At 33.6% G+C, this 27,209-nt stretch overlaps 2 protein-coding genes across 6 annotated transcripts in view; both read left to right on the top strand.

The window, feature by feature from the left end:
• The window catches only part of evi5a (ecotropic viral integration site 5a), a 48,026-nt gene extending 44,763 nt beyond the window's left edge, over positions 1 to 3,263 (top strand). For all 5 annotated transcript variants that reach the window (XM_022678595.2, XM_022678594.2, XM_022678597.2 and 2 more), the window contains one exon: positions 1,454 to 3,263. In XM_022678595.2, the coding sequence (XP_022534316.2) occupies positions 1,454 to 1,495 (42 nt within the window). In that variant the 3' untranslated portion in view covers positions 1,496 to 3,263. The remainder of the gene's footprint in view (positions 1 to 1,453) is intronic.
• A 9,423-nt stretch (positions 3,264 to 12,686) lies between these two features.
• On the top strand, positions 12,687 to 25,514 carry gfi1aa (growth factor independent 1A transcription repressor a). Its single transcript, XM_022678599.2, has 6 exons — positions 12,687 to 12,950; positions 14,559 to 14,807; positions 18,230 to 18,582; positions 20,227 to 20,364; positions 21,208 to 21,373; positions 25,091 to 25,514. Exons 1-6 carry the CDS (start codon positions 12,839 to 12,841, stop codon positions 25,267 to 25,269), a joined length of 1,197 nt encoding a protein of 398 aa, XP_022534320.1. The 5' UTR covers positions 12,687 to 12,838; the 3' UTR covers positions 25,270 to 25,514.
• The last annotated feature ends 1,695 nt before the right edge of the window (positions 25,515 to 27,209 follow it).

The raw sequence follows: 27,209 nt of genomic DNA, 5'->3' as shown, positions 1-27,209 counted from the left end.
CTGTACAACCTCTGGGTGCAGTGATAGCGTCGGTTCAGGCCGGCTTTGGTTTTCCTGTTCTGTTCTGACTGATGAGAATTTGTTTTTCACGTTATTTTTTAATTGAGCTACAGAGTCGTACAGTTGGTTCTACTGTGGGTCTAAATGCAGTAGAAGATTGAGCAAGATTGAGCAGGGCCACTTAAAGTAATGTCAGTAATGTGTTATTACATTATACCATTATTATACCAAAGTTAGTTCCGACCCTGCAATGTGATTGGCTGAGAGGCGTTTTATGAGTGACGTTATCAGCTGGTAATGCACTGTAACCGAAGCTCTCCATGTATTACTACTCTGCCACATACAGTGTAACGGCCAGTATTTAGTTATGTGTACACTGTCCCATTACAGTGCCAAAAGTATTCAGCCCCCTTGAACTTTTTTTCAGGCTTCAAACATACAGATATGAGATTGATTTTTTTTTTTGTGAAGAATCAACAACAAGTGGGACACAGTCTTGATGTGGAATGAAGTTTATTGGATATTTTAAACTTTTTTGAGAAATAAAAAACTAAAAAGTGGGGCGTGAAGTTTTGATACTATCAAAACCTCATTTCCATGCATTATATATTTTGTATGCTACCAGAACTACATGCATACTATTTAATTCAGATTTTATACTATTAAATGCTTATCTGTTGCACAAAGATATATTTAAAAAATTTTTTTATCAAAACAATATTGTAGCACTTACTCAAATCAGTATTTGCTTTTGTAGCATTATTTTAATATCTCTTTGATTTTATTGTATTAATTCTATATAATATATTTTGTTTTATCTTATGTTATTACAGTATATTTGTATTTTTTGGTGATATTTTGTTATCTTATTTTCTCCTTAGTATGCAGTAAAAAGTATTTTCAAAAGACACACATTTTTAATATACAAATACACATATTTAGTACCCATATATTTAAACAGCATCCTTCTTGTAGTCCTTCTGGGTTCAAAGCTCTAAGGATAAGCTTGCTTATGGAGCTTTTTAAACAGATGACTAGGCGAGATGATTGTGTTCTATACCTGGCAACCCTTAGGATTGGGGTTTGGGGATTGGGCAATGGGTGGGGGATTGGGCAATGGGTGGGGGATTGGGCAATGGGTGGGGCAGTGGGCGGGGTCAGAAGATAAAACACAAACAGATATCCACTTCATAACGATTCAGCAATTCAAATGCCAAAGAAGAACACAGTGTGTGAGACACTGCTTTCTAGGAATGCCTAGAGAGGGCCTAAACTTAGCATCATGCTATTTGTTAGTAATATAATAGAAAATCTAATACACACTGGTTCTTTTTATCTTGATTTTTTTCTGGATTTTTTTCCACAGTTTTTTTTCTACAGCTGACAGGTTCTCTGTATATTTATCTTTTTAAGGCTTTACTGTAACTGATGGGCGGGTCTTTATCCTCTACAGATTCAGACACTCTCCAGGCAGAAGAGATCCACCAGGCTGTAGAATAATGAAGCTGGACAGAGTGGGCGGACGTCCCGCTGGCTAGCCGTCCTGTCTCCACCAGCATCCGACGGGACGAGGGACCTGGGCTATGAACAGCTCTGACCCTGCGGCCCACGGCTGCCATGCCCACCGGGGCGGTGAATTTCCAGCACCTGAATACAGTGAATAAACCAGTACAGCCCTTACAGTCCGCGCTGGAGACATCAGTCATAAGAATGATGCAGTCAATAAACTGGCATTGATTATTATTCATCAATATTCTACACTGAACTGATTCTGAAACGGGTTCTGGTCCTGGTTCTGGTTCTATTTCTATCCTGGTCCTGTAAGGGATCTGCCCTTGAAGCTAACTTGCACTTAGGTTAAACCCTTTAACTTTAACTGGATCAATTGGTAATTAATAATAAATCTTAATATTGAGTGAAACCTGAATTATCCAGTACTTTCTATCAATTATCCAGTGCTTTCTATGAATTACCCAGCACTTTCTATGAATTACCCAGCACTTTCTATGAATTACCCAGCGCTTTCTATGAATTATCCAGTGCTTTCTATCAATTATCCAGTACTTTCTATCAATTATTCAGTGCTTTCTATGAATTACCCAGTGCTTTCTATCAATTATCCAGTACTTTCTATCAATTATCCAGTGCTTTCTATGAATTATCCAGTGCTTTCTATGAATTATCCAGTGCTTTCTATCAATTATCCAGTGCTTTCTGTGAATTATCCAGTACTTTCTGTGAATTATCCAGTACTTTCTATGAATTATCCAGTACTTTCTATGAATTATCCAGTGCTTTTTGTGAATTATCCAGTACTTTCTATGAATTATCCATTATCTGCTTGGAATTATATTCAGCACTGTGAGTTATTCAGTATTGCCAATGTATTCTTTAGAATCTACTATGAATTCCTCAGGATCTAGTATGAATGAACCAGAATGTATTTTGAGTTTTCCACTATATATATATATATATACAATGAAATGTCCAGTACCTATAGTGAATTATCCAGTATCTACTACAAATTCCTCAGTAACAAGTATTAATTATCCAATATGTACTGTCAACTGTCCGGTAAGTATTCTAAATTATGCAGTATCGGCTAGAAAGACTGTATTATAAACTGTAAATGATTCGATATCTACTTTGAATTACCTGTATGTATTTAATATTATCCAGTATGTACTATGATTTGTAGTTTGTACTGTAAATTATTAAGTATGTACTATGCATTATTCAATATATTAACCTATATGTACTATAAATTGTAGCAGGTACTGTACTTTATTCAGTATGTACAATGATATATCTATTATATACTAGTACTAGAGTTATGTAGTAGCTACTGTGGATTATCCAGTATATTATCCAGTATGTACTATGAATTGTAGTTTTGACTGTAAACTATTCAGTATGTAAAATTATAAATCCACTATATACTGAGTCATGTAGTATATACTGTAAATTATCCAGTATGTACTATGCATTTTCCAGTATTTACTATAAATTGTATTATGTACTGTACTTTTTTTTGTATGTACAATGATATATCCACTATATACTGAGTTATATAGTATCTACTGTGAATTATCCAGTATGTACTATGAATTGCAGTATGTACTGTACACTATTTAGTATGTACAATAATACATCCAGTATCTACTGTGGATTTTCCAGTATGTACTATGCATTATCCAGTGTGTACTATAAATTGTAGTATATACTGTACATTATTTGGTATGTACAATAGAATATCCAATATATACTGAGTTATGTAGTTCTATTGTATCCAGTATGTACTATGCATTATTCAGAATGTGAATCCCTGCACTCTGAATATAGTGAATATAGTTTTGGTAAGATTAGATTTCTGGTTATGAATCATAAAGCGTAAAGTGAGTGTTGATTCTTATCTGCTCTGAACTGAATCTGAGTGGATTTGTGAAGCTGTGTTGGTTTATCCCACACGGGGCGTGGCCTTACGACATGTTTACACCACAGACCTAAATTCTTCCACACCTACAGCCTGACTATTACTGAACTACACTCAGATAACCCAGAACAGCTAAACTTACCCTGCTGCTGACACCATCATTTCACATAATCACACGCTGCCAAATATGAAAATCCTGATCTGATTTAGATCAGAACATCTGGATCTGGAGCGGATCCCTCCCAGAACACAGTTACAGCATTAAAATCACGTTTTATACCATAATATTTAGATTTTATGCTGCTGAAATCTCATTTTATAACATTGCGTTCACATTTACACCAATAAATAAAATTTTATACCATAATATTTAGATTTTTTGCTAAATAAAATCATATTTTATGCCATAAAATTTGTTTTATGCTACTGAAACCTCATTTTATAATGTTGTGTTCACATTTGCACCAATAAAATCACATTATATAACTATATTCAGATTTTATGCTACTGAAACCTTATTTCATAATATTGCATTCAGACTTACACCAATAAAATCATAGTTTATACCATAATATTTGTTTTGTTACAATTACCCTAATTTTTCAACTTTGCGTTCACATTGCGTTTACTCCAATAAATCACATTTTATAACATAATCTTTCGATTTTATGCTAAATAAAATCATATTTTATGCCATAAACTTTGTCTTATGCTACTATAACTTCAATTTATAACATTGCGTTCACATTTTATACCAATAAATGACATTTTATAGCATGATATTTATATTTTATTCTACTGAAACCTCATTTTATAATACAGCATTCACATTTTACACCAATAAATCACATTTTATAGCGTAATATTTAGGTGTTATGCCACTAAAATCTAATTTTATAATATTGCATTCAGATTTTACTCCAATAAAATCATATTTCATACCATAATATTTGTTTTATGTTACGCTTATCTCGTTTTCTAACATTGCATTTACATTTTATACCAATAAAATCACATTTTATAACAAATAAATGCTTGAATTAATATGTTATGCTATAAAAACCTAATATTTTATACTAGCAAAACTAAATGTATGACACAATGTTTGTAAACGATCAAAACCTAATTAACTTAACAATATATATACAGCTTTGGAAAAAAAGACTCCAAATAAAAATATATTGTCATTTAGAGCATTTATTTACAGAAAATGAGAAATGTCTGAAATAACAAAAAAAGATGCAGAGCTTTCAGACCTCAAATAATAAAGCAAAGAAAACAATTTCATATTCATAAAGTTTTAAGAGTTCAGAAATCATCAATATTTGGTGGCAGTTTAAAATCATGCATCGTGTGTGTGTGCTCCAGGTTTACCTGCCCGCTTTAAAGCTGTCCCAGTGCTGTGAGGGGCCGCCTCTACTCACCTGCAGGAAGTGTAAGTGTGTGTGTGTGTGTGTGTGTGTGTGTGTGTGTGGTAGGAGGGTATATAAGCAGCGGAGCTTCACTGCAGTTACACTTTCAGAGCGAGAGAACACACTGAGAGAGAGAGAGAGAGAGAGAGAGAGAGCGCAACAGGTCAGTACACTCATTCACTTACACACATGTGCAATATATATATATATATATATATATACGTATATATATATATATACACATACATATATTTGTGTCTGTCTGTCTTCCGTTTTCTGAACTTTTAGAACATCACAGTAGCTGTTAAAATGTCATGTTGTTGAACGGACCAATAGAAATGCTCCAAAATGAATAAATTACTCAGAATAAACTTTTTTCAATTTTTACATTGATTTCCATTGAAATCTAAGAAGGTTTTTGCTTAAACTGTAAAACTGTTGTTTTGGAGATACAAGTGTTTTTTATTGGACAGTTACGATGTACACACACTACTCTATAAAAGTCCTCAGAGTGAGTTATGGGTAATTTAAGCTTTAATTTATTTCTTTAGTGTGTTGTTGCTGATTGGTTGTTTGGTTGTTGGTGTGTGTGTGTGTGTTTTGTGCTGTGTTTTACTTTAATACTTTAACTTTATTATAATACTTTATTATAATAATAACTGTTATTATTAATATATTTAATATATATGAGCACAGAAAAAAACATACAAACCCAGATTTACTTATATTTCAGTTTTCAGAGCTTTATTAACAACATTCATATGCTGTTTTTATGTAAGAAAAAAAAGTATATCCGTTTTTTTTAAGTTTTCTCCATCTTCAGAAACCTGTAGCTGCACTGTAAACACTGTGTGAATAATTCTGAATAAGTGGACCAATAGAAATGCTCTAAAATAGTTTTATTCTTATAGAGATTCACTCATACAGACTTAATTATGTATAAAATAATATAATACCTATTATTTAATGCGCTCATAATCACTTTTTTCACTTTTATATTGTTTTATTCTCTGTTTAATTCGCTCCTACAGTGTTTTATTCTTGTAGAAATTCACTCATACAGACTTAATGATGTATAAAATACCTAAAACAGCCTTTTGATTAAATAATATCAATGTTTAATGTGCTCATAATCACTTTATTCACTATTATGTTGTTTTATTCTCTGTTTAATTCCCTTATACATCCTTATATTCACATGGAAATTTAGTTATACTAACTTAATTATGTATAAAATTGCTAAAAAAAAATCCTTATCATAATATAAACATCATATCAACATTTAATGCGCTCATAATCATTTTTTTCAGTATTATGTTGTTTTATTCTCTGTTTATTTCCTTCCAACAGTGTTCTATTCTTACAGAAATCCATCTATAGAGCATTCAGTATTAATAAAATAACTAAAACAGCCAAATTATAATATAATATCAATATCTAAGCACTTATAATCACTTTTTCACTATTTTTATTCTCATAGAAATCCACCCATACTGCCTATATTATGGATAAAATAGTTAAAACAGCCGAATCTTGATATTCATATCAGCGTTTATTGTGCTTATAATCACTTTTTTTCACTATTATTTTGTTCTATTCTCTGTTTAATTCACTCTTACAGTGTTTTATTCTTATAGAAATCCACTCATACAGCCTAAATTATGTATAAAATAGTTAAAACAGCCAAATCTTGATTTTCATATTGACATTTAGTGCATTCATAATCATTTATTCACTATTATTTTGTTTTATTCTCTCTTTAATTCACTCCTACAGTGTTTTATTCTCATAGAAATCCACTTATACAGCCTATATTATGGATACAATAGTTAAAACAGCCGAATCTTCTTATTCATATCAGTGTTTATTGTGCTTATAATCACTTTATTCAGTATTATGATGGTTTATTATCTGTTTAATTCACTTTAATAGTGTTTTATTCTTATAAAAATTCATTTGTAAAGCATTCAGTATTGTTATAATAAGAAAAACGGCCGAGTCATAATTTTTGTATAAGCTTTTTAAGTGCTTATTATGTTTTTTTCATTATTATACTGTTTTATTCTCAGTTTAATTCACTCTTATATGCGTCCTTGCACGTTTTCGGCCCTGATTCTCTGAGTTTTAAGTCGTATATTCTATAGGGTGTATAGTTTTTGAGTTAATTGAGCTGTGGAGGCTGTGAGCTGAACGCTGTGAGCCTCACAGCTGCTGCCCTCAACTTTTTCCCACATTGATTGAAATCCGTTCTATCTTGCTGTCAGACCTTGAGCTCGGCACACAGGCAATGATTTTATGAGGAACGAACAGCTTTAAAAAGATCTGATCTAACTGACCCGCCAGATTACAGTTATACACAGATATATACTCCCACTAAACACTGAGTTTATTATAGTTTATATTTATGTTAGTATTCTAATGTTATTTAGAGTTAATTACAGGTAAAATTAGACATTAACATTAAAAAACAAATGAACATTAATAAAGTCAGTGTTTAGTGAGAGTGTCTACCTGTAATTAACGCTATATGACATTAGAGTACTAAACCCAAATAAACAGAAAGTCAGTGGTCAGTGAGAGTGTCTACCTGTAACAAAATTTTATGTTTGTTTGGGTTTAGTATTCTAATGTTATATAGAGTTTATTACAGGTAGACACTCTGTTTATTTTAATCCTACGTAAACTCAGTGTTTAGTGAGAGTGTCTACCTGTAATATACTTTATGTTTGTTACTGTTTATTAGGGTTTAGTATTCTAATGTTATATAGAGTTAATTACAGGTAGACACCCTTCACTGACCACTGACTTTATGTTTATTTGGGTTTAGTATTCTAATGTTATATAGAGTTAATTACAAGAAGACACTCAGTGTCTATTGACTTCATTAGTGTTTATTTGGGTTAAGTATTCTTACGTTATAGAGAGTTAATTACAGGTAGACACTCACTGAACACTGACTTTATGCTTATATATAAGTCACTGGTCAGTGAGAGTGACTACCTGTAATTAACTCTATATAACATTAGAATACTAAACCCAAATAAACATAAAGTCAGTGAGAGTGTCTACCTGTAATTAAATCTATATAACATAAGAATACTAAACCCAAATAAACATTCATAAAGTCAGTGATCAATGAGAGTGTCTATCTGTAATTAACTCTATATAACATTAGAATCATTGACCACTGACTTTATGTTTATTTGGGTTTAGTATTATAATGTTATATAGAGTTAATTACAGGTAGACACTCTCACTGATCACTGACTTTATGTCATTGCAAAGACTGTTATTAGTTATAAATGTTTCTAACTGTTGTTCATCCTGCTGCCTCTTGGTGTCACAGTGTTGTTAACCAATCAGAGGCAACATATTTGCATGTATGAATATTCATGATCAAGAGCCTAGCAAAAATCCTTGCATTTCTCTGCCTGCCCACTCCTCCACCGGACTAAAGCAGCGTTATACCAGATTACCGGAGCACTTTTTAAAATGAATGAAGAAACAATGGAATGACGCCTTTCTGTTTGTTTGGGTTTATTATTCTAATGTTATATAGAGTTTATTACAGATAGACACTCTCACTGAATACTGAGTTTATTATAGTTTACTAAGGTTTATTCTAATGTTATATAAAGTTAATTACAGGTAGACACTCTCACTGATCACTAAGTTTATTATAGTTTACACAGGTTTATTCTGATGTCATATAAAGTTAATTACAGGTAGACACTCTCACTGATCACTGAGTTTATTATAGTTTACGTAGGTTTATTCTGATGTCATATAAAGTTAATTACAGGTAGACACTCTCACTGAATACTGAGTTTATTATAGTTTACGCAGTTTTATTCTAATGTTATATAGAGTTAATTACAGGTAGACACTCTCACTGAACACTGAGTTTGTTATAGTTTACTTAGGTTTATTCTAATGTTATATAGAGTTAATTACAGGTAGACACTCTCAATGATCACTGAGTTTATTATAGTTCACTTAGGTTTATTCTAATGTTATATAGAGTTAATTACAGGTAGACACTCTCAATGATCACTGAGTTTATTATAGTTTACTTAGGTTTATTCTAATGTTATATAGAGTTAATAACAGGTAGACACTCTCACTGAACATTGACTTTATGTTTTTGTTTATTTGTGTTTAGTATTCTAATGTTATATAGAGTTAATTACAGGTAGACACTCTCACTGACCACTGACTTTATTATTGTTTATTTGGGTTTAGTATTCTAAGGTATATAGAGTTAATTACAGGTAGACACTCTCACTGATCACTGAGTGAGTTTATTGTAGTTTACTTAGGTTCATTTTAATGTTATATAGAGTTAATTACAGGCAGACACTCTCACTGACCGCTGACTTTATTAAAGTTTATTTGGGTTTAGTATTCTAATGTTATATAGAGTTAAAGTCAGTGATCAGTAAGAGTGTCTACCTGTGATTAACTCTATATAACATTAAAATACTAAACCCAAATAAACATTATTGAAGTCAGTGATCAGTGAGAGTCTACCTGTGCTTAAGTCTATATAACATTAGAATCACTGACCACTGACTTTATCACTGAGTTTATTATAGTTTACTTAGGTTTATTCTAATGTTATATAGAGTTAATTACAGGTAGACACTCTCACTGAACACTGAGTTTATCATAGTTTGATTAGGTGTATTCTAATGTTATATAGAGTTAATAACAGGTAGACTCTCTCACTGATCACTGACTTTATTAATGGTTTTTATGAAGGGTTTGGTATTCTAATGTTATATAGAGTTAATTACAGGTAGACACTCTGTTTATTTGGGTTTATTCCAATCGCATGTAAAGTCACTGGCCAGTGAGAGTGTCTATCTGTAATTAACTCTATATAACATTAGAATACTAAGCCCACATAAACACTAATAAAGTCAGTGATCAGTGAGAGTGTCTACCTGTAATTAACTCTATATAACATTAGAATCACTGACCACTGACTTTATGTTTATTTGGGTTTAGTATTCTAATGTTATATGTCTATGTTATATAGAGTTAATAAAAGATAGACACTTTCACTGATCACTGAGTTTATTATAGTTTACGTAGGTTTATTCTGATGTTATATAGAGTTAATTACAGGTAGACACTCACTGATCACTGAGTTTATATAATAACGTGGTCGTGTACGCTCTCAGGCTGTTGCGTATCGGTTCTGTTCGTGTTTTTGCATCATTAATGAGGGGAGATAGTGTTTCCCTGATGCTCCGGCAGAGCGGGATAAGTTACCAAACACAGAAACTACAAACCTGTACGAGTTCTGGGAGAGTATTTCAGCCCACACCAGATCCACCACAGTCTGGAACCATACGATACATCCGCCCTCACGTTTTACAGGCGTGGTGAACTCGGCCACCCTAGTGAAAAAAAGTATGTTAAAGTATACTTAGCATTATTATACTATAGTGCACTAAAGTGTTCTTGTAGCCACATTATTATAAATCAGTATATTTAAAGAGTGATAAAATTGAACTACTTTTTTTGTGCTTATTTTACTTTAATTACATTATAAAAATAATACTTAACTGTACTAAAATGGAAGTATTTTAAATATACTTAAGTAACATTTAAACATACATAAACTACTTCATGTATGTAACCATATATTTTAAATATACTTATAGTAAAATTATAATACATTTAATAAATTAGTATTACAACTGTCTCATTATTATTAAACACCAGGAATATATAGAATTAATGTAAAATATATTTATAAAAATATATGCTTCTTGTTCCTGTCTTTTGTACGTAGCACACTTCCAATATTGTTCTATAACTGTATCGTTATTATTAAACACCAGGAATATATAGAATTAATGTAAAATATATTTATAAAAATATATGCTTCTTGTTCCTGTCTTTTGTACGTAGCACACTTCCAATATTGTTCTATAACTGTATCGTTATTATTAAACACCAGGAATATATAGAATTAATGCAAAATATATTTATAAAAATATATGCTTCTTGTTCCTGTCTTTTGTACGTAGCACACTTCCAATATTGTTCTATAACTGTATCGTTATTATTAAACACCAGGAATATATAGAATTAATGTAAAATATATTTATAAAAATATATGCTTCTTGTTCCTGTCTTTTGTACGTAGCACACTTCCAATATTGTTCTATAACTGTATCGTTATTATTAAACACCAGGAATATATAGAATTAATGTAAAATATATTTATAAAAATATATGCTTCTTGTTTCTGTCTTTTGTATGTAGCACACTTCCAATATTGTTCTATAACTGTATAATTATTATTAAACACCAGGAATATACTAAGAATTAATGTGAAATATATTTATAAAAATATATGCTTCTTGTTCCTGTCTTTTGTAAGTAGCACACTTCCAATATTGTTCTATAACTGTATCATTATTATTAAACACCAGGAATATATAGAATTAATGTAAAATATATTTATAAAAATATATGCTTCTTGTTCCTGTCTTTTGTACGTAGCACACTTCCAATATTGTTCTATAACTGTATCGTTATTATTAAACACCAGGAATATATAGAATTAATGCAAAATATATTTATAAAAATATATGCTTCTTGTTCCTGTCTTTTGTACGTAGCACACTTCCAATATTGTTCTATAACTGTATCGTTATTATTAAACACCAGGAATATATAGAATTAATGTAAAATATATTTATAAAAATATATGCTTCTTGTTCCTGTCTTTTGTACGTAGCACACTTCCAATATTGTTCTATAACTGTATCGTTATTATTAAACACCAGGAATATATAGAATTAATGTAAAATATATTTATAAAAATATATGCTTCTTGTTTCTGTCTTTTGTATGTAGCACACTTCCAATATTGTTCTATAACTGTATAATTATTATTAAACACCAGGAATATACTAAGAATTAATGTGAAATATATTTATAAAAATATATGCTTCTTGTTCCTGTCTTTTGTAAGTAGCACACTTCCAATATTGTTCTATAACTGTATAATTATTATTAAACACCAGGAATATACTAAGAATTAATGTGAAATATATTTATAAAAATATATGCTTCTTGTTCCTGTCTTTTGTAAGTAGCACACTTCCAATATTGTTCTATAACTGTATCATTATTATTAAACACCAGGAATATATAGAATTAATGTAAAATATATTTATAAAAATATATGCTTCTTGTTTCTGTCTTTGTATGTAGCACACTTCCAATATTGTTCTATAACTGTATAATTATTATTAAACACCAGGAATATATAGAATTAATGTAAAATATATTTATAAAAATATATGCTTCTTGTTCCTGTCTTTTGTAAGTAGCACACTTTTAGTATTGTTCTATACTTTGTTGGGTATAAAAATATATTTTAATATACTGTACTACAATGTTTAGCGTGTTTTAACATTTAAAATTTACTAGTAATTAGTCATTTAATTAACTTTCTAAAAAGTTACATGATACATTGTACTTGACTTTAAATGAACTACTGTAATGGTTGTTTTTAACACGCTTTGCTCAAAATGTAAAAAAAGTATATTTGTAAATAAGTATTTTCAAAGTATAAGTATACAGAATTACATTAAATGAAAAAAGGGTACTTCAGTTACACTATATTGTACTTTTAAAAAGTATGATTAAATTTTACTTTTTTAAACATGAAAGCATAATATATAATACTAACATACTTTTAATATATTTTAAGTTAGTACATAAATCTGTTATATAAGTATATTTACAGCATACTTAGACATTTCTCAATATGTTTAAAGTACAATTAAGTATATATATATTTTTTTCACCAGTGCGTATGACCTTACATGGCTCTGCTTATGAATCAGGCTGTGGTTTTAATGCTAAATCAGTGTATTTTTCTATTTTTCCATTTTTCTAAATCTCACCCTTCTAACAGCACAGCTCCTGAAGGTCGTGATATTTGACCTTGAGAAGACTGATCACCATGCCAAGGTCGTTTTTGGTGAAGAGTAAACGTGCACACAGCTATCACCAACCCCGAAGCTTAGAGGACGAAGCCCTCCAGCTCCAGACCCTGCTAACTCACGCCTGTGCAGGTGCAGTATATCAGTATTGGCATTTATTAATTTCATTTAATGACTTAAAATTAAGGTTGGGAAGAGTGCCATTGAGTTGTATTGCTTCTCTGAAGAGAGTGTGCAAAAGTCTTGCAAAAGTATTCATACCCCTTTAAGCTTTTCACATTTTATCACCTTATAAAAATAAACTAAAATTAGTTTTATTGAGATTTTAAGTGATAGACCAACACAAACTAGCACATAATCGTGAAGTGGAACGAAAAAGACACATTGTTTTTTTGTATGCAATTACAGCTGCAAGTCTTTTGGGGTTCATCTCAATCAGCTTTGCGCATTTAGAGATTGAGATTTTTGCTCATTCTTCTTTATAAAACAGCTGAAGCTCAGCCAGGTTGGACGGAGAGCTTTTAGGACTTTGAATGAATTTTTAACACATGAACATTGTTTTAGCTGGCTCTATGTTTAGGGTCATCATCTTGACGGAAGGTCTCTCTCCTTCCCAGTCTCAAGTCTTTTTAGCAGCATTCAACAGGATTCTCTATTCATTTTCCCATCAACTCTTACCAGCTTCGTATTTCTGTCTCTGGTAAAGAAAAGCATCTCTACAGCATGATGCTGCCACCACCATGTTTCACAGTGGAGATGGTGTGTTTATGGTGATGAGCAGTGTTACTTTTCCACCATACATTAAACCTTAAAACCATCATTTTCCATCCACTTCAATCATTTTCATTCCATCTCACAATTATGTGCTACTTTGTGTTGCTCTATCACTTAAAAAATCTCAATGAAATAAAAAAATTAAGTTTGTGGATGTAAGATGACAAAATGTGAAAAGGTTTAAGAGATACGAATACTTTTGCAAGCTACTGTATTAAATACTGTATGGTGGTGTCAACTGATTATAAAAGGTAATAAAAAAAGAAGTGCTAGTACTTCCTTGTATTAGAAGAAAGACAAAAAAAAGAAGGACAAGGAGAGCTGCAATAAAGGAAGTGAACTCTAGCTCCATATTCCACATTCATCAACTTCCAAAAGAAAAAATGCCAGCAGCTCAGTGTGTGTGTCAGAGAGAGGGAGAGAGTGTTTTTGTTGCTAAATACAGCAAAAAAAAAAAAAGCTAGAAACGGTAAAAAAAAAAAATTACAAAAAAATGCTAAAAAAAACTATAAGAAATGCTAAAAAACACAAAAAAGCTAAAAAAAAAAAAGCTAGAAACTGTTAAAAAAAACGCAAAAAATGCACAAAAAATGCTAAGAAACGCTAAAAAACACACAAAAAAGCTAAAAGAATGCAAAAAAAAAAAAGAACGCTAAAATGTGATGTACTGCAAAAATTAAGTAAAGTACAGGAGAAGGTTGCGACCAAACTTGGTGACGTGATTGGTCTATTTAAAGTTTCCAATTTATTTGCGGCCATTAACATTTGACAGCACTAAATATACATATATAAAAGTTATATTTTGGGCCCTTTAATATCAACCCACTAACCAGATCATATCTGCTCTATATTTTAGTTTAATATCTCTGGTGCAAAATCAAGCAAAGTAAATTAAAACAACTAATTAGGACTATTTTTGGTTCCTACACCCACAGAAATGACCTGTTTCTGATTGTACCTGTGCAGAACTCCAGGTGGGAGGTGTGTCGCAGTGCTGTGAGGATGCAGGTCGGCACTCGCCCGAAGGTGGCGCTGTTCACACCGCGGATAACTGCCCCCAGCACTCGCCCCTGAGCTGCGGCGGGAGTGTGTGCGACCGGCCCTCCGACCACGAGGAGTCCTGGAGGTCCCTCAGCTGTGGGGACAGTGTGTGTGATCGACCTTCAGACCAGGAGGAGGAGCTGTGGAGGCGGCGATCTCCGTCTGCGTCACCAGGTACCGATATTTAATCACCTGTAAATTAAAAAACAGGTTCATTTTTACAACGACTATAAATTATAGATATAGAATATAAAAATAAATATATAGTAAAGGTCACTAAGGTCAAGCCTTTATGATCTATTCACCTGTATAAAGTCATATTCAGTGTTTAAATGGGTGGAGCTAAACTTCTGTAGGATTAGTGGGTGGGGCTTAACTGCAGTAAACTGAATGGGTGGAGCTAAAATGATACAGGATTAGTGAGTGGAGCTTAATTGCTACAGTCTAAATATGCTTAATGGGTGGGGCTAAACTGCTGTAGGTCTAATGGGAGGAGCTTAACTATTGTGCAATGAATTAGTGGGGCTAAACTGCAGTAGGTTGAATGGGTGGAGCTAAACTGCTGTAGGATAAGTAGAAGGAGGAGCTAAACTACAGTAGGTTGAATAGCCGTGGCTAAACTTCTGTAGGCTGAATGGGTGGGGTTAAACTGATGTAGGCTGAATATACTTAATAGGTGGAGCTAAACTGCTGTAGGCTAAATGGGTGGAGCTAAACAGTTATACACTAAACAGGTGGAGCTAAATTGCAGTAGGATCGAATGGGTGGAGCTAAACTGTAGTAGACTGTAATAGTGGAGCTAAACTGCTGTAGGCTGAATATAATTAATGGGTGGGGCTAAACTGCTGTAGGCTAAATATGTTTAATGGGTGGAGCTAAACTACTGTAGGTTGAAAGGGAGGGGCTAAACTTCTATATGCGGAATTGGTGGGGTTAAACTTCTGTAGGCTGAATGGGTGGAGCAAGCTGCTTTAGGCTTAATATAATTAATGGGTGGGGCTAAACTGCTACAAGCTGAATATAATTAATGGGTGGAGCTAAACTGGTGTAGGCTGAATATACTTAATAGGTGGAGTTAAACTTCTGTAGGTTGAAAGGGAGGGGCTAAACCTTTATGTGCTGAATTGGTGGGGTTAAACTTCTGTAGGCTGAATGGGTGGAGCAAGCTGCTCTAGGCTGAATATAATTAATGGATGGGGCTCAACTGGTATAGCCTGAATATGCTTAATATGTGGAGCTAAACTGCTATAGGCTGAATATAATTAATGGGTGGGGCTAAATTGCTGTAGGCTGAATATAATTAATATGTGGAGCTAAACTGCTATAGGCTGAATATACTTAATGGGTGGAGCTAAACTGCTATAGGCTGAATATGCTTAATATGTGGAGCTAAACTGCTATAGGCTGAATATAATTAATGGGTGGGGCTTAACTGGTATAGGCTAAATATAATTAATGGGTGGAGCTAAACTGCTATAGGCTGAATATAATTAATGGGTGGGGCTAAATTGCTGTAGGCTGAATATAATTAATATGTGGAGCTAAACTGCTATAGGCTGAATATACTTAATGGGTGGAGCTAAACTGCTGTAGGCTGAATATGCTTAATGGGTGGAGCTAAACTGCTATAGGCTGAATATGCTTAATGGATGGAGCTAAACTGCTATAGGCTGAATATACTTAATGGGTGGAGCTAAACTGCTATAGGCTGAATATGCTTAATGGGTGGAGCTAAACTGCTATAGGCTGAATATGCTTAATGGATGGAGCTAAACTGCTATAGGCTGAATATACTTAATGGGTGGAGCTTAGAGGTCTGCGCGGGACTGTTTTTTTAAACCCGCTCCCGCCCGCTCCCGCGTCTTTTTGTCCCGCTCCCGCCCGCTCCCGCAAAAAAATCACTTCTTTTAATCCCGCTCCCGCCCGCCACATACACATTCCCGCCGCTCCCGTCCCGCAGTCCTAATATGAATTGAATTAATTACATTTAGTGCTTCAAATTTACATATGTATTTATTAAAACAGCAATTCAGTTCGCAGTCCAAACACATGCCATCAGGTGCATCAAGAATCCTAGAAGTGGATTAGAAGTGGATCTATATTATATAAAATAATAAATGTAAAAATATATAAAATTAAATTCAATTAGTTTAATTAATATTTGTATTATTATTATTAATAATAATAATAATAATAATAACAATAATAATAATAACAATAACAATGTTATTGTTATTGTTATTATTATTATTGTTATTATTATTATTATTATTATTATTATTATTATTATTATTATTATTATTATTATTTTGCACCAGTATAGTAAATGTCGTCCTTTAAATTACACACCCCCCTCCCCCCCCCCCCCCCCCCTCCTCTGCACACGCCTGCTGGAGATGCTGAAAATGTGTGTGTGTGTGTCCATCCTCCGAGAGATTTTTCTTGTGTTTTTTTGTTGCTTGCATGGGAATCATAGCGTGATTATTATAATTTTCTTAACTATTTATCAATTTGCGGGAGCGGGACCACATGTTAATGTGGTCCCGCTCCCGCATGGCCTGTATTGATTAAATTACCGCTCCCGCCAATAACAATTCAGTTTTGTCCCGCGCCGCAACATATTCTGACGGGTCCCGCGGGTCCCGCGGGACTCCCGCGGGAGTGCAGACCTCTAGTGGAGCTAAACTGCTATAGGCTGAATATGCTTAATGGATGGAGCTAAACTGCTATAGGCTGAATATAATTAATGTGTGGAGCTAAATTGCTGTAGGCTGAATATAATAAATGGGTGGGGCTTAACTGGTATCGGCTAAATATAATTAATGGGTGGAGCTAAACTGCTGTAGGCTGAATATGCTTCATGGGTGGAGCTAAACTGCTGCAGGCTGAATATAAATAATGGGAGGGGCTTATCTGGTATAGGTTAAATATAATTAATGGGTGGAGCTAAACAGCTGTAGGCTGAAAATAATTAATGGGTGGAGCTAAACTGGTATAGGATTAATGGGTGGAGCTTAACTGCTGTAGCCTAAATGTAATGAATGGGGGGGCTAAACTGTAGTAGGCTGAATGGGTGGAGCTAAAATGCTGTAGGTTTAATAGATGGAGCAAAACTACTGTACGTTGAATGGGAGGGGCTAAACTGATGTATGCTGAATGGGTGGAGCTAAACTGCTGTATACTGAATAAGTAGAGCCTTTCCACTATAAGATTAGTGGGTGTAGCTAAACTGCTGTGTGCTAAATATAATTAATGGGTGGGGCAATATTATTAATGGGGGAGGATTAGAGGGTGGAGCTAACTACTATATAATAAGTGGGTGGAGCTAGACTGCAATATGATTGAATAGGTGTTGCTTAAGCATCACTTTAATACAGTTTTAATAGAGCAAAACATAGCATTTGAGCAACGACGCTAACTTAGCAATCAATTCAACTCAATCAAAAGTTCTAGTTACCATTGCTACTATTAGAATTTTAATCAACTCAAAAACAACTCTAATTGTGTTGCTGCCCAAATACATATAAACCTGACTGGATACAGGGAGAATATTCCTGACAAATAATGATATTAAACTGTATATTTCCTCTAAACAGACAATGAAGAATGTCCTGTATCGTCACCGGACGACCTCCAACCGTTCGACATCACCTTCCGCCCGTGTGATTGGACCAGATCTGAGCTCAGACGCTTCATCCAGCCCTTTAACCGTCTTCCCCTGAGCTTTTACAGCGGTTCAGAGAGGAAGACGGAGGTTCAGCCGGTATCTAACGGGGGTTACTGCCACAAGTACAGGCAGCTGAGCCACGATCTACTGGACAGTCACACCAGAAGCTATTACTCTGAGTTCAAGACCATCAGCGAGACCTCTGAGCCTGAAGTACAGCCTGATCTACTCTACACTCGCCTTCAGCTCAACAGCTCCTACAAGTGTGTGAAGTGTACGAAGGTAATGTGCAGAAAAACGTATAAGCGTGAGCATGGTTTTGCTGGGTGGTTGCTATGGAGTTGTGGTTCACACTTGCAGGCAGTTGGGATGTTAGATGTGGCTACATGACCACAAGGTCAACTGCTATGCAGTTGCGATGGTGCACAAGGTTGCTAATATGGGACTGCTAAGCAGTTGCTAGGTGGTTGCTATGGTCTTGCTAGGTGCATTGGTGGACTCAAGAGGGGGGTATGGGGGGCATGTTTGACATGATAGGGACAAGTGTCGCCTAGTGCCCTATTGGATACCCTTTTTGTGGGGACAAAAAGGGATTGAATGCAACCTTGGGTGCCTCTGCATGCAATAAATTATGATATGGTGCCCATTTATGGATCATATTTGGTGGTTGCTATAGTGTTGCTAGTTGCACTGGTGGACTCAACTGTCGCCAAAGTGCCATAATATCTGCCCTTGTTGTGGGGAAACAAAGTAATTAAGTACCTGCAAGGGTGCACCCCTGCTTCCCCATGATTGAAAAAGTGACACTAAAGTGCCCTCTAGAGTGTCAGAAAAGAGACAAAGTGTCCTAGTGCCTATGGTGTTGCTAGGTGCCCTGGTGGACTCAAGTGCCGCCAAAGTGCCCTACTAGCTGCCCTTGTTGGGGGGAAGAAAAGGGTGCCATTAAGAAGTGCCATCTATAGGTGCTCTGGTATAGCAGAGGGCAGGGGGGCAACTACCCCCTCTGTTGCACCATGGTTAAAATGTGTTGCTAAAGTGCCCTCTTAAGTGTCAGAAAACAGACAAAGTATCCTAGTGGATATGGTGTTCTGGTGGAGATAATGATGGACGTTATGAAGTGCCTTCTATGCCACTCGTAAAAGAAAATGTTCCAAAGGGTGCCCTTTCCATTTGAGAACATTGCAGTTCCAGTCCCCTATAGGTGCCATTAAACTGTATTCCCATTACTACTTTGCATTTGTTTCAATAGGGTTTTCCTAGGTGGTTGCTGTGGTGTTACTAGCAGTTGCTATTGAGTTGTGGTTAAAACTTCCAGGCAATTTCTAGACAGTTGCTGCACGATCACTAGCTAAACAGTGATTTAAACGGTGGCTATGGCACTGCTAGATGGATGCAATGGTCTTCAGAGTGGTTCCAGTGGAGTTACTTAATGTTTTCTAGGGTGTTATTAAGTGGTTACTGTGGTAGTACAGGTGGTTGCTTTGGTGTTACTGCTGTATGTGTCTCATAGGCACCCCATTAACATTCTATGCTGCCGCTAAGTGGTTGCAATTAAGTTGTGGTTCCCACTTCCAGGTGGTTGCTAGGCTGTTGCTACATGGTCACTAGGCTTTTTGCTAGGTGGTTGCTATGAAGTTGCAACTGTTTGATGTTTTTTGGATGCATAACGAGATCCTCAAGGTTGCAATAGAGTTACATATTGGTTGCTAGGGCACCAACAAGTGGTTACTGTGGTACCCCATGCAGTGGTTGGTTGGGTGTTGGGTGTAGGGTTTTAGTCTACGTCTATCGTAGGTACATAAAAAAGAGGTTTCTGCACCCCTTTCATTTCATAACTACAGAGTTGTGCAACTATGATTAAGTAGTAGCATAAAAAATACTTACAGATGATCTAAACCATCTGAACCACTGTTGGATCTTCTGCAGGCGTTTTCCACCCCTCATGGTTTGGAAGTTCACGTACGACGGTCCCACAGCGGCTCCAGACCCTTCGCCTGCGAGACGTGCGGAAAAACGTTCGGTCACGCCGTCAGTCTGGAACAACACCGAGCCGTTCACTCACAGGTATGGACAAAACATAGAATTAAGACAGAATTAATTGCTAATTTATTGGTATAATATATTAAAAACATTAAAAAGTTAAACTTTTTAAAGTGACAGTCTGTAATTTTGTGGGATTTGTGGATGTAGCGACCTCTCTGGTGACAATGTGTAATTGCACTATAGTACCTAAAGACAAAAACAGGATTTAAAAAATCAAAGTTCAGTAAATACTGTCTAAAATAAAGATGAGATAAAAGTTTTAGTTATAAAAACAGAGCGGTCTTGTAGGTTTGTTCATCTAAAGCCCTAACCTGACAGGATTCGTTTCTCAGGTGTTTTATTGGGGTCCTCTGTGATTTTATTCCCATCCGAATGACCATGTAGTGGGCGGAGCTTATACTATTTAAACTTTTAAACTTTTTCATTGGCTTATTTATAGTCTATTCTGATTAACAACAGGTCTCACTAAGTGTTATGTGCAACAAAATAATTGGAAAATTACAATTGGATGTCCATTGTAATGGATGCAGAGTCTAAAAGGGTTAATGTTCGATAAGGAACATTACTGAAAAGCATAATTTTAATTTTAATTAAGTAAATCAAGTAAAATCAATAATTTTCTGAATACAAATCAACCAGTTTATCTCCTCCAAACCTTTAGTTTCTTTTACGTCTATTTTCAAACATGCAGAATTTATAATAAGTAGAGTTATTTTACTTATTTTAAAGTTATTTTACTGCAGAAAAAAGGGTTTGTATCATCTACCGTACTCTACGTCATTTTAAGCTGTTAAAGCAAATTTCTTGATTAATACTAATATTTAAATTAAATACTGATTTAATTATGTGTATATATTTTACCAGGAAAGGATTTTCAGCTGTAAAATCTGCGGGAAAAGTTTTAAGAGGTCGTCCACGCTGTCCACCCACGTCCTTATCCACTCGGACACTCGGCCGTTCGCCTGCCCGTACTGCGGCAAGAGATTCCACCAGAAATCAGACATGAAGAAACACACCTTTATACACACAGGTACCAATATATCACACCTACACACTTACAATATATATAAATATATAAAATAAGAATCACACCTACACACTTACAATATATATAAATATATAAAATAAGAATCACACCTACACACTTACAATATATATAAATATATAAAATAAGAATCACACCTACACACTTACTATATATATAAATATATAAAATAAGAATCACACCTACACACTTACAATATATATAAATATATAAAATAACAATCACACCTACACACTTACAATATATATAAATATATAAAATAAGAATCACACCTACACACTTACTATATATATAAATATATAAAATAAGAATCACACCTACACACTTACTATATATATAAATATATAAAATAAGAATCACACCTACACACTTACAATATATATAAATATATAAAATAAGAATCACACCTACACACTTACAATATATATAAATATATAAAATAACAATCACACCTACACACTTACTATATATATAAATATATAAAATAAGAATCACACCTACACACTTACAATATACATAAATATATAAAATAACAATCACACCTACACACTTACAATATATATAAATATATAAAATAACAATCACACCTACACACTTACAATATATATAAATATATAAAATAACAATCACACCTACACACTTACTATATATATAAATATATAAAATAACAATCACACCTACACACTTACTATATATATAAATATATAAAATAACAATCACACCTACACACTTACAATATATATAAATATATAAAATAACAATCACACCTACACACTTACAATATATATAAATATATAAAATAAGAATCACACCTACACACTTACTATATATATAAATATATAAAATAAGAATCACACCTACACACTTACAATATATATAAATATATAAAATAACAATCACACCTACACACTTACTATATATATAAATATATAAAATAACAATCACACCTACACACTTACTATATATATAAATATATAAAATAAGAATCACACCTACACACTTACAATATATATAAATATATAAAATAAGAATCACACCTACACACTTACAATATATATAAATGTATAAAATAACAATCACACCTACACACTTACAATATATATAAATGTATAAAATAACAATCACACCTACACACTTACAATATATATAAATATATAAAATAACAATCACACCTACACGCTTACAATATATATAAATATATAAAATAACAATCACACCTACACACTTACTATATATATAAATATATAAAATAACAATCACACCTACACACTTACAATATATATAAATATATAAAATAACAATCACACCTACACGCTTACAATATATATAAATATATAAAATAACAATCACACCTACACACTTACAATATATATAAATATATAAAATAACAATCACACCTACACACTTACAATACCAAAAATAACAATCACAGCCACAGACTGGAGCTACAGGTTAAAATACAGTCTGATATGACTGATCACCCACCCTGTACGTAAGAGTTCTTACGCAATATATACTGGTACTAAATTACTCAGAGTCTAGCGGTGTGGCTAACTTCTCCGTTTTCACCTCGTTTCTGAGAAGTTTGGTCAATATTAGCTGCAGCCAAACCGCCAAAACCCAAAAGCATGAATGATTGAGCTGTATGTGTATTGTATGTGTATATATATATATATATATATATATATATATATATATGTGATGTCACACATTACGATTTTTTACGTAAAATAATGTTTAAAACATTACTCAGAGGCTAGACAATAAATATTAGCATATTACTCAACAATGGAACGTTTGTTTCTTCATTTTCTAAAATGAGAATAAAGGAAGAAACGGTTAATCACAAAATCACATAATCATAGCTTTCCGAAGTAAAATACCACACAATTAGTCTATTTTAGGACTTTATTGTTACATATTTAACTGTTTTAGAATATTATTGTAACATATTAGCCTATTTTAGCACAGAATTTTTACATATTAACATGTTTTAGGGCAGAATTGTTACATATTAGCCTATTGTAGTGCAGAATTGTTAAACATTAGCCTTTTTTTGCACATTATTGTAACATATGTACCTGTTTTAGCACAGAAATGTTACATATGTACTTGTTTCAGTATATGTTTGTTATATATTAGCCTTTTGTACTGCAGAACTGTTGCAAATTAGCCTATTTTATCACTGAATTGTCACATTTACCTATTTTAGTGCATAATTGTTACACATTCACCTGTTTTAGCACAGAATTGTTACATATTGGCATATTTTAGCACATTATTGTTACACATTCACCTGTTTTAGCACAGAATTGTTGCCTATTGGCCTATTTTAGCACAAACCTGTTTAGCTTTTTAGCATGCTTGCTTGCTATCTATTAGCTAGTCTTTTTGCCACAGTAGTACCCATTTTCCTAATATATTTACCTGTTTTAGGGCATTATAGTAACATATTAGCCTATTTTAGCCCATTATTGTTATATTTTACGTGTTTAGCCCATTATTGTTACATATTTACTGGTTTTAGCACATTTTAGTAACATATTGGCTTATTTTAGCAGAGTATTGTTACATATTAGCCTATTTTAGCACAGAATTGTTTAGCTGTTAGCTCACTTGCTATCTATTAACTAGACTGCTTTACCACAGTAGTTACAAATTACCTAAAATATTACAGAATTAGCTTTTTGCAGCATATAATTCCTACATATTGGTCTGTTTTAGCACAATATAACAGATTCATCTAAAATGTCACATTATTATTCTATTTTAGCTCAGAATTGTTTAGCTATTATCCTGCTTGCTTGCTATCGATGTTATCAATTAGCTAGACTGCTTTACCAAAGTAGTACGAAATTGCCAAAAAATACCACATAATTAGCTTTTTGCAGCCTATAATTGCTAAATATTGGCCTGTTTTAGCACACAATAACTTATTTGCCAAAAAATTCACATTATTAGTCTGTTTTAGCGAATAATATTTACCTATTAGTTTATTTTACCACAAAATTGTTACATATTTACCTGTTTTAGTGCAGAATCGTTACATATTAGCCTATTTTAGCGCATAATTGTTACATGTTTACCTGTTTTAGCACAGAATTGTTACATATTTACTTGTTTCAGCATATTTATGTTACATATTAGCCTTTTGTACTGCAGAATTGTTGCATATTAGCCTATTTTATCACTGAATTGTTACATTTACCTATTTAAGTGCATAATTGTTACATATTAACCTGTTTTAGGGCAAAATTGTTACACATTGGCATATTTTAGCAAATCATTGTTACATATTAGCCTATTTTAGCACATTATTGTTACATTATACATTATATTTACCAGTTTCAGTGCATTATTGTTACATATTAGCCTATGTTAGCACAGAAAAGTTACATAACAGCCTTTTAAAGCATAGAATTGTTACATATTAGCCTATTTTAGCACATTATTGTTACATATTTACCAGTTTCAGCGCATTATTGTTACATATTTAGCATATTTTTTAAATGTAAGAAGTAGACACTTCAGATAATTGTGTGAAAATGTAAAAATAAGTAGAGATAAACAACATTTCTACTTCAGTAAGATATAAAAGTAATTGTACTTGATTACTCGACACTCCAGGCCAAAATGCACTGTATTCTGATAAAAACCCATGTTAATAATTAATATATCTTTATTTTTTGTGTGTATTTCCAGGTGAAAAGCCCCACAAATGTCAGGTGTGTGGAAAAGCGTTCAGCCAGAGCTCCAACCTCATCACACACAGCCGCAAACACACCGGGTTCAAGCCGTTCGGCTGCGACCTGTGTGCTAAAGGCTTCCAGCGTAAAGTGGACCTGAGGAGACACAGAGAAGCTCAACACGGCCTCAAATAAACCCCACTTACTGTATACAGTACACGGCACTACAAACACTATCCAGCGCGGGAGTATAGATCATTAATCCCTTTATCAGGACCTGTTTCTGCTCTACACTTTCATTAATCGACTTTTATCTTATTTATAATGTCTTCCATTTGTTTGATGCTTAACTTTTAATGTATGTTCTTTAATTCATACGACCATTATGAATGTTACACTTTAAATTATGCAAAAATTGTGAAAATAAACTTGTAAAACCATTTTGTGTTGGACCAATTGGCCATTGATTTAATTTATTGAGTATTTAACCCTTTCTGCTTTATTTTTCTTATGTTTTTGTTGCAAATTATACGAATTAAAGCCTATTATCCATCAGAATAGAACATAAAACAAGCCAATGAAAAATTTACAGTAGCTTAGCCCCGCCCACTGCAACTCAGTGCAACTCACAGCAACATTAGGGCATGGCAGCACTAGAGCCAAGTAAGAGTTAATTTTTACTACTTTGATGTGATTTAGAAGACTTTTATTATGATGTTATTGGTTATTTTTGGATTATTATTTGTTATTATTCATTTTAATAATTTCATTTTTATTTCTTTTAAGACTATTATAAATTTCCTTTTTATTGGAACATAATTCAGGTCTGAAAGGGTTAAGTGCTGAGCGTGGGGGTGTAAAATCCTTAAATGCATTATTACAGTTTATTTACCACCATGTTATTTTGCATTTAGTTGAAACATGCCATTTTTTTTTATTTTTGTATTGATAGTTATGTTGGATTGAGGTCAGATAATTTGTTTAGAAGATTTACAAAACCATCTCCTCCTCACAAGGCACTCTGTGCACCTGTAGAGTGTGATTACTGCATTCACACCTGGGGAAATTAATCTGATCTGATTAATTGGCCTCACAAATACAGTCACGTACCCATTACGCCTACCAGAGCTTTTATTCAATCCCATTCGTAGGTGAAACGTCAACTGTGCAACTGTACAGCTTGATTTATGGCGTGTCAGGATGTCTTTGCTATCGTAACGACAGGAAAAGTACACCTTGTGCGTCTCAAAACTCAACAAAAAAGGCATGTACTAATTCTCTTAATTAATCATGGGTGTGTTTTGGGTCCTAACGCGCAATAATGAATGAATGAAGTTACATTCATATAGCGCCATCCCCAAACCCAAGGACTCTTTACACTTTTCACATTTTAAACACAACCATTTATACTAGGCACTCATCCAACACACTGGTGAGAAGTGGCAGCCAATAGCGCACAGCGTACTCTCAACCGGAAACAACCCCCGTCCACCTGGAAGACTGCACCCAGCACTAAAGCATTTACCAAATAATATCTAGGTACACAATCATACTTACACTTACACACACAAACAAACTTACAGACATACCACACACACATCAGTCAATTTAGAGTATTACAATTTTTATGGGCAATTTAGACTATGCAATTGACCTGATTTCCATGTTTTTGAACTGTTATAGAGGAATGGAGTGCCACCCAATAAACCAATCAGAGTGTCACTTGTCATTCCCTTTAAGAGCCAGATGTGCTCTGATTTTAGCGGATTGCTATTTTAACAGTGCAATGCTTTTGTGTATCTCAGCAGAGGAACAGCAATGTTATTCTAGTTAGTATTTTGTTTTCTGTTGATTTAAAAGTTGCGCCTGGGAATGTCTGACTGTAGACTTTTGTCAGGGTTTTATTCAGTCAGTGGAGCACATGAGTTTTCCGTAGCCAAAATAGCAATAAACCAGAAATTTATCTGAATACACCTTATTTCCAAACCACCACGCCGTCCATTTAAACAAGGCAGATGGAAAAGGGGTGAAAATAGACTGTTGGCGGGGTGTAAGATCGCATTGAGCATAGCAACGTGTCTTGCACAGGGTGTAAGATAGAGCCCATAGTTATTATTGTGGAGTCGGCCCACCTT

This window comes from Astyanax mexicanus, chromosome 4 (genome assembly GCF_023375975.1).
Source record: "Astyanax mexicanus isolate ESR-SI-001 chromosome 4, AstMex3_surface, whole genome shotgun sequence".
Taxonomy (NCBI): Eukaryota; Metazoa; Chordata; class Actinopteri; order Characiformes; family Acestrorhamphidae; genus Astyanax; species Astyanax mexicanus.
This window is presented reverse-complemented; position numbering and strand designations above follow the sequence as displayed.

Coding starts and splice junctions, on each gene's coding strand:
- gfi1aa (XM_022678599.2), top strand. CDS start 12,839: ATGCCAAGGTCGTTTTTGGTGAAGAGTAAACGTGCACACAGCTATCAC. Junction 12,951..14,558: donor GCTAACTCACGCCTGTGCAG/GTGCAGTATATC, acceptor GTACCTGTGCAG/AACTCCAGGTGGGAGGTGTG. Junction 18,583..20,226: donor AGTGTGTGAAGTGTACGAAG/GTAATGTGCAGA, acceptor GATCTTCTGCAG/GCGTTTTCCACCCCTCATGG.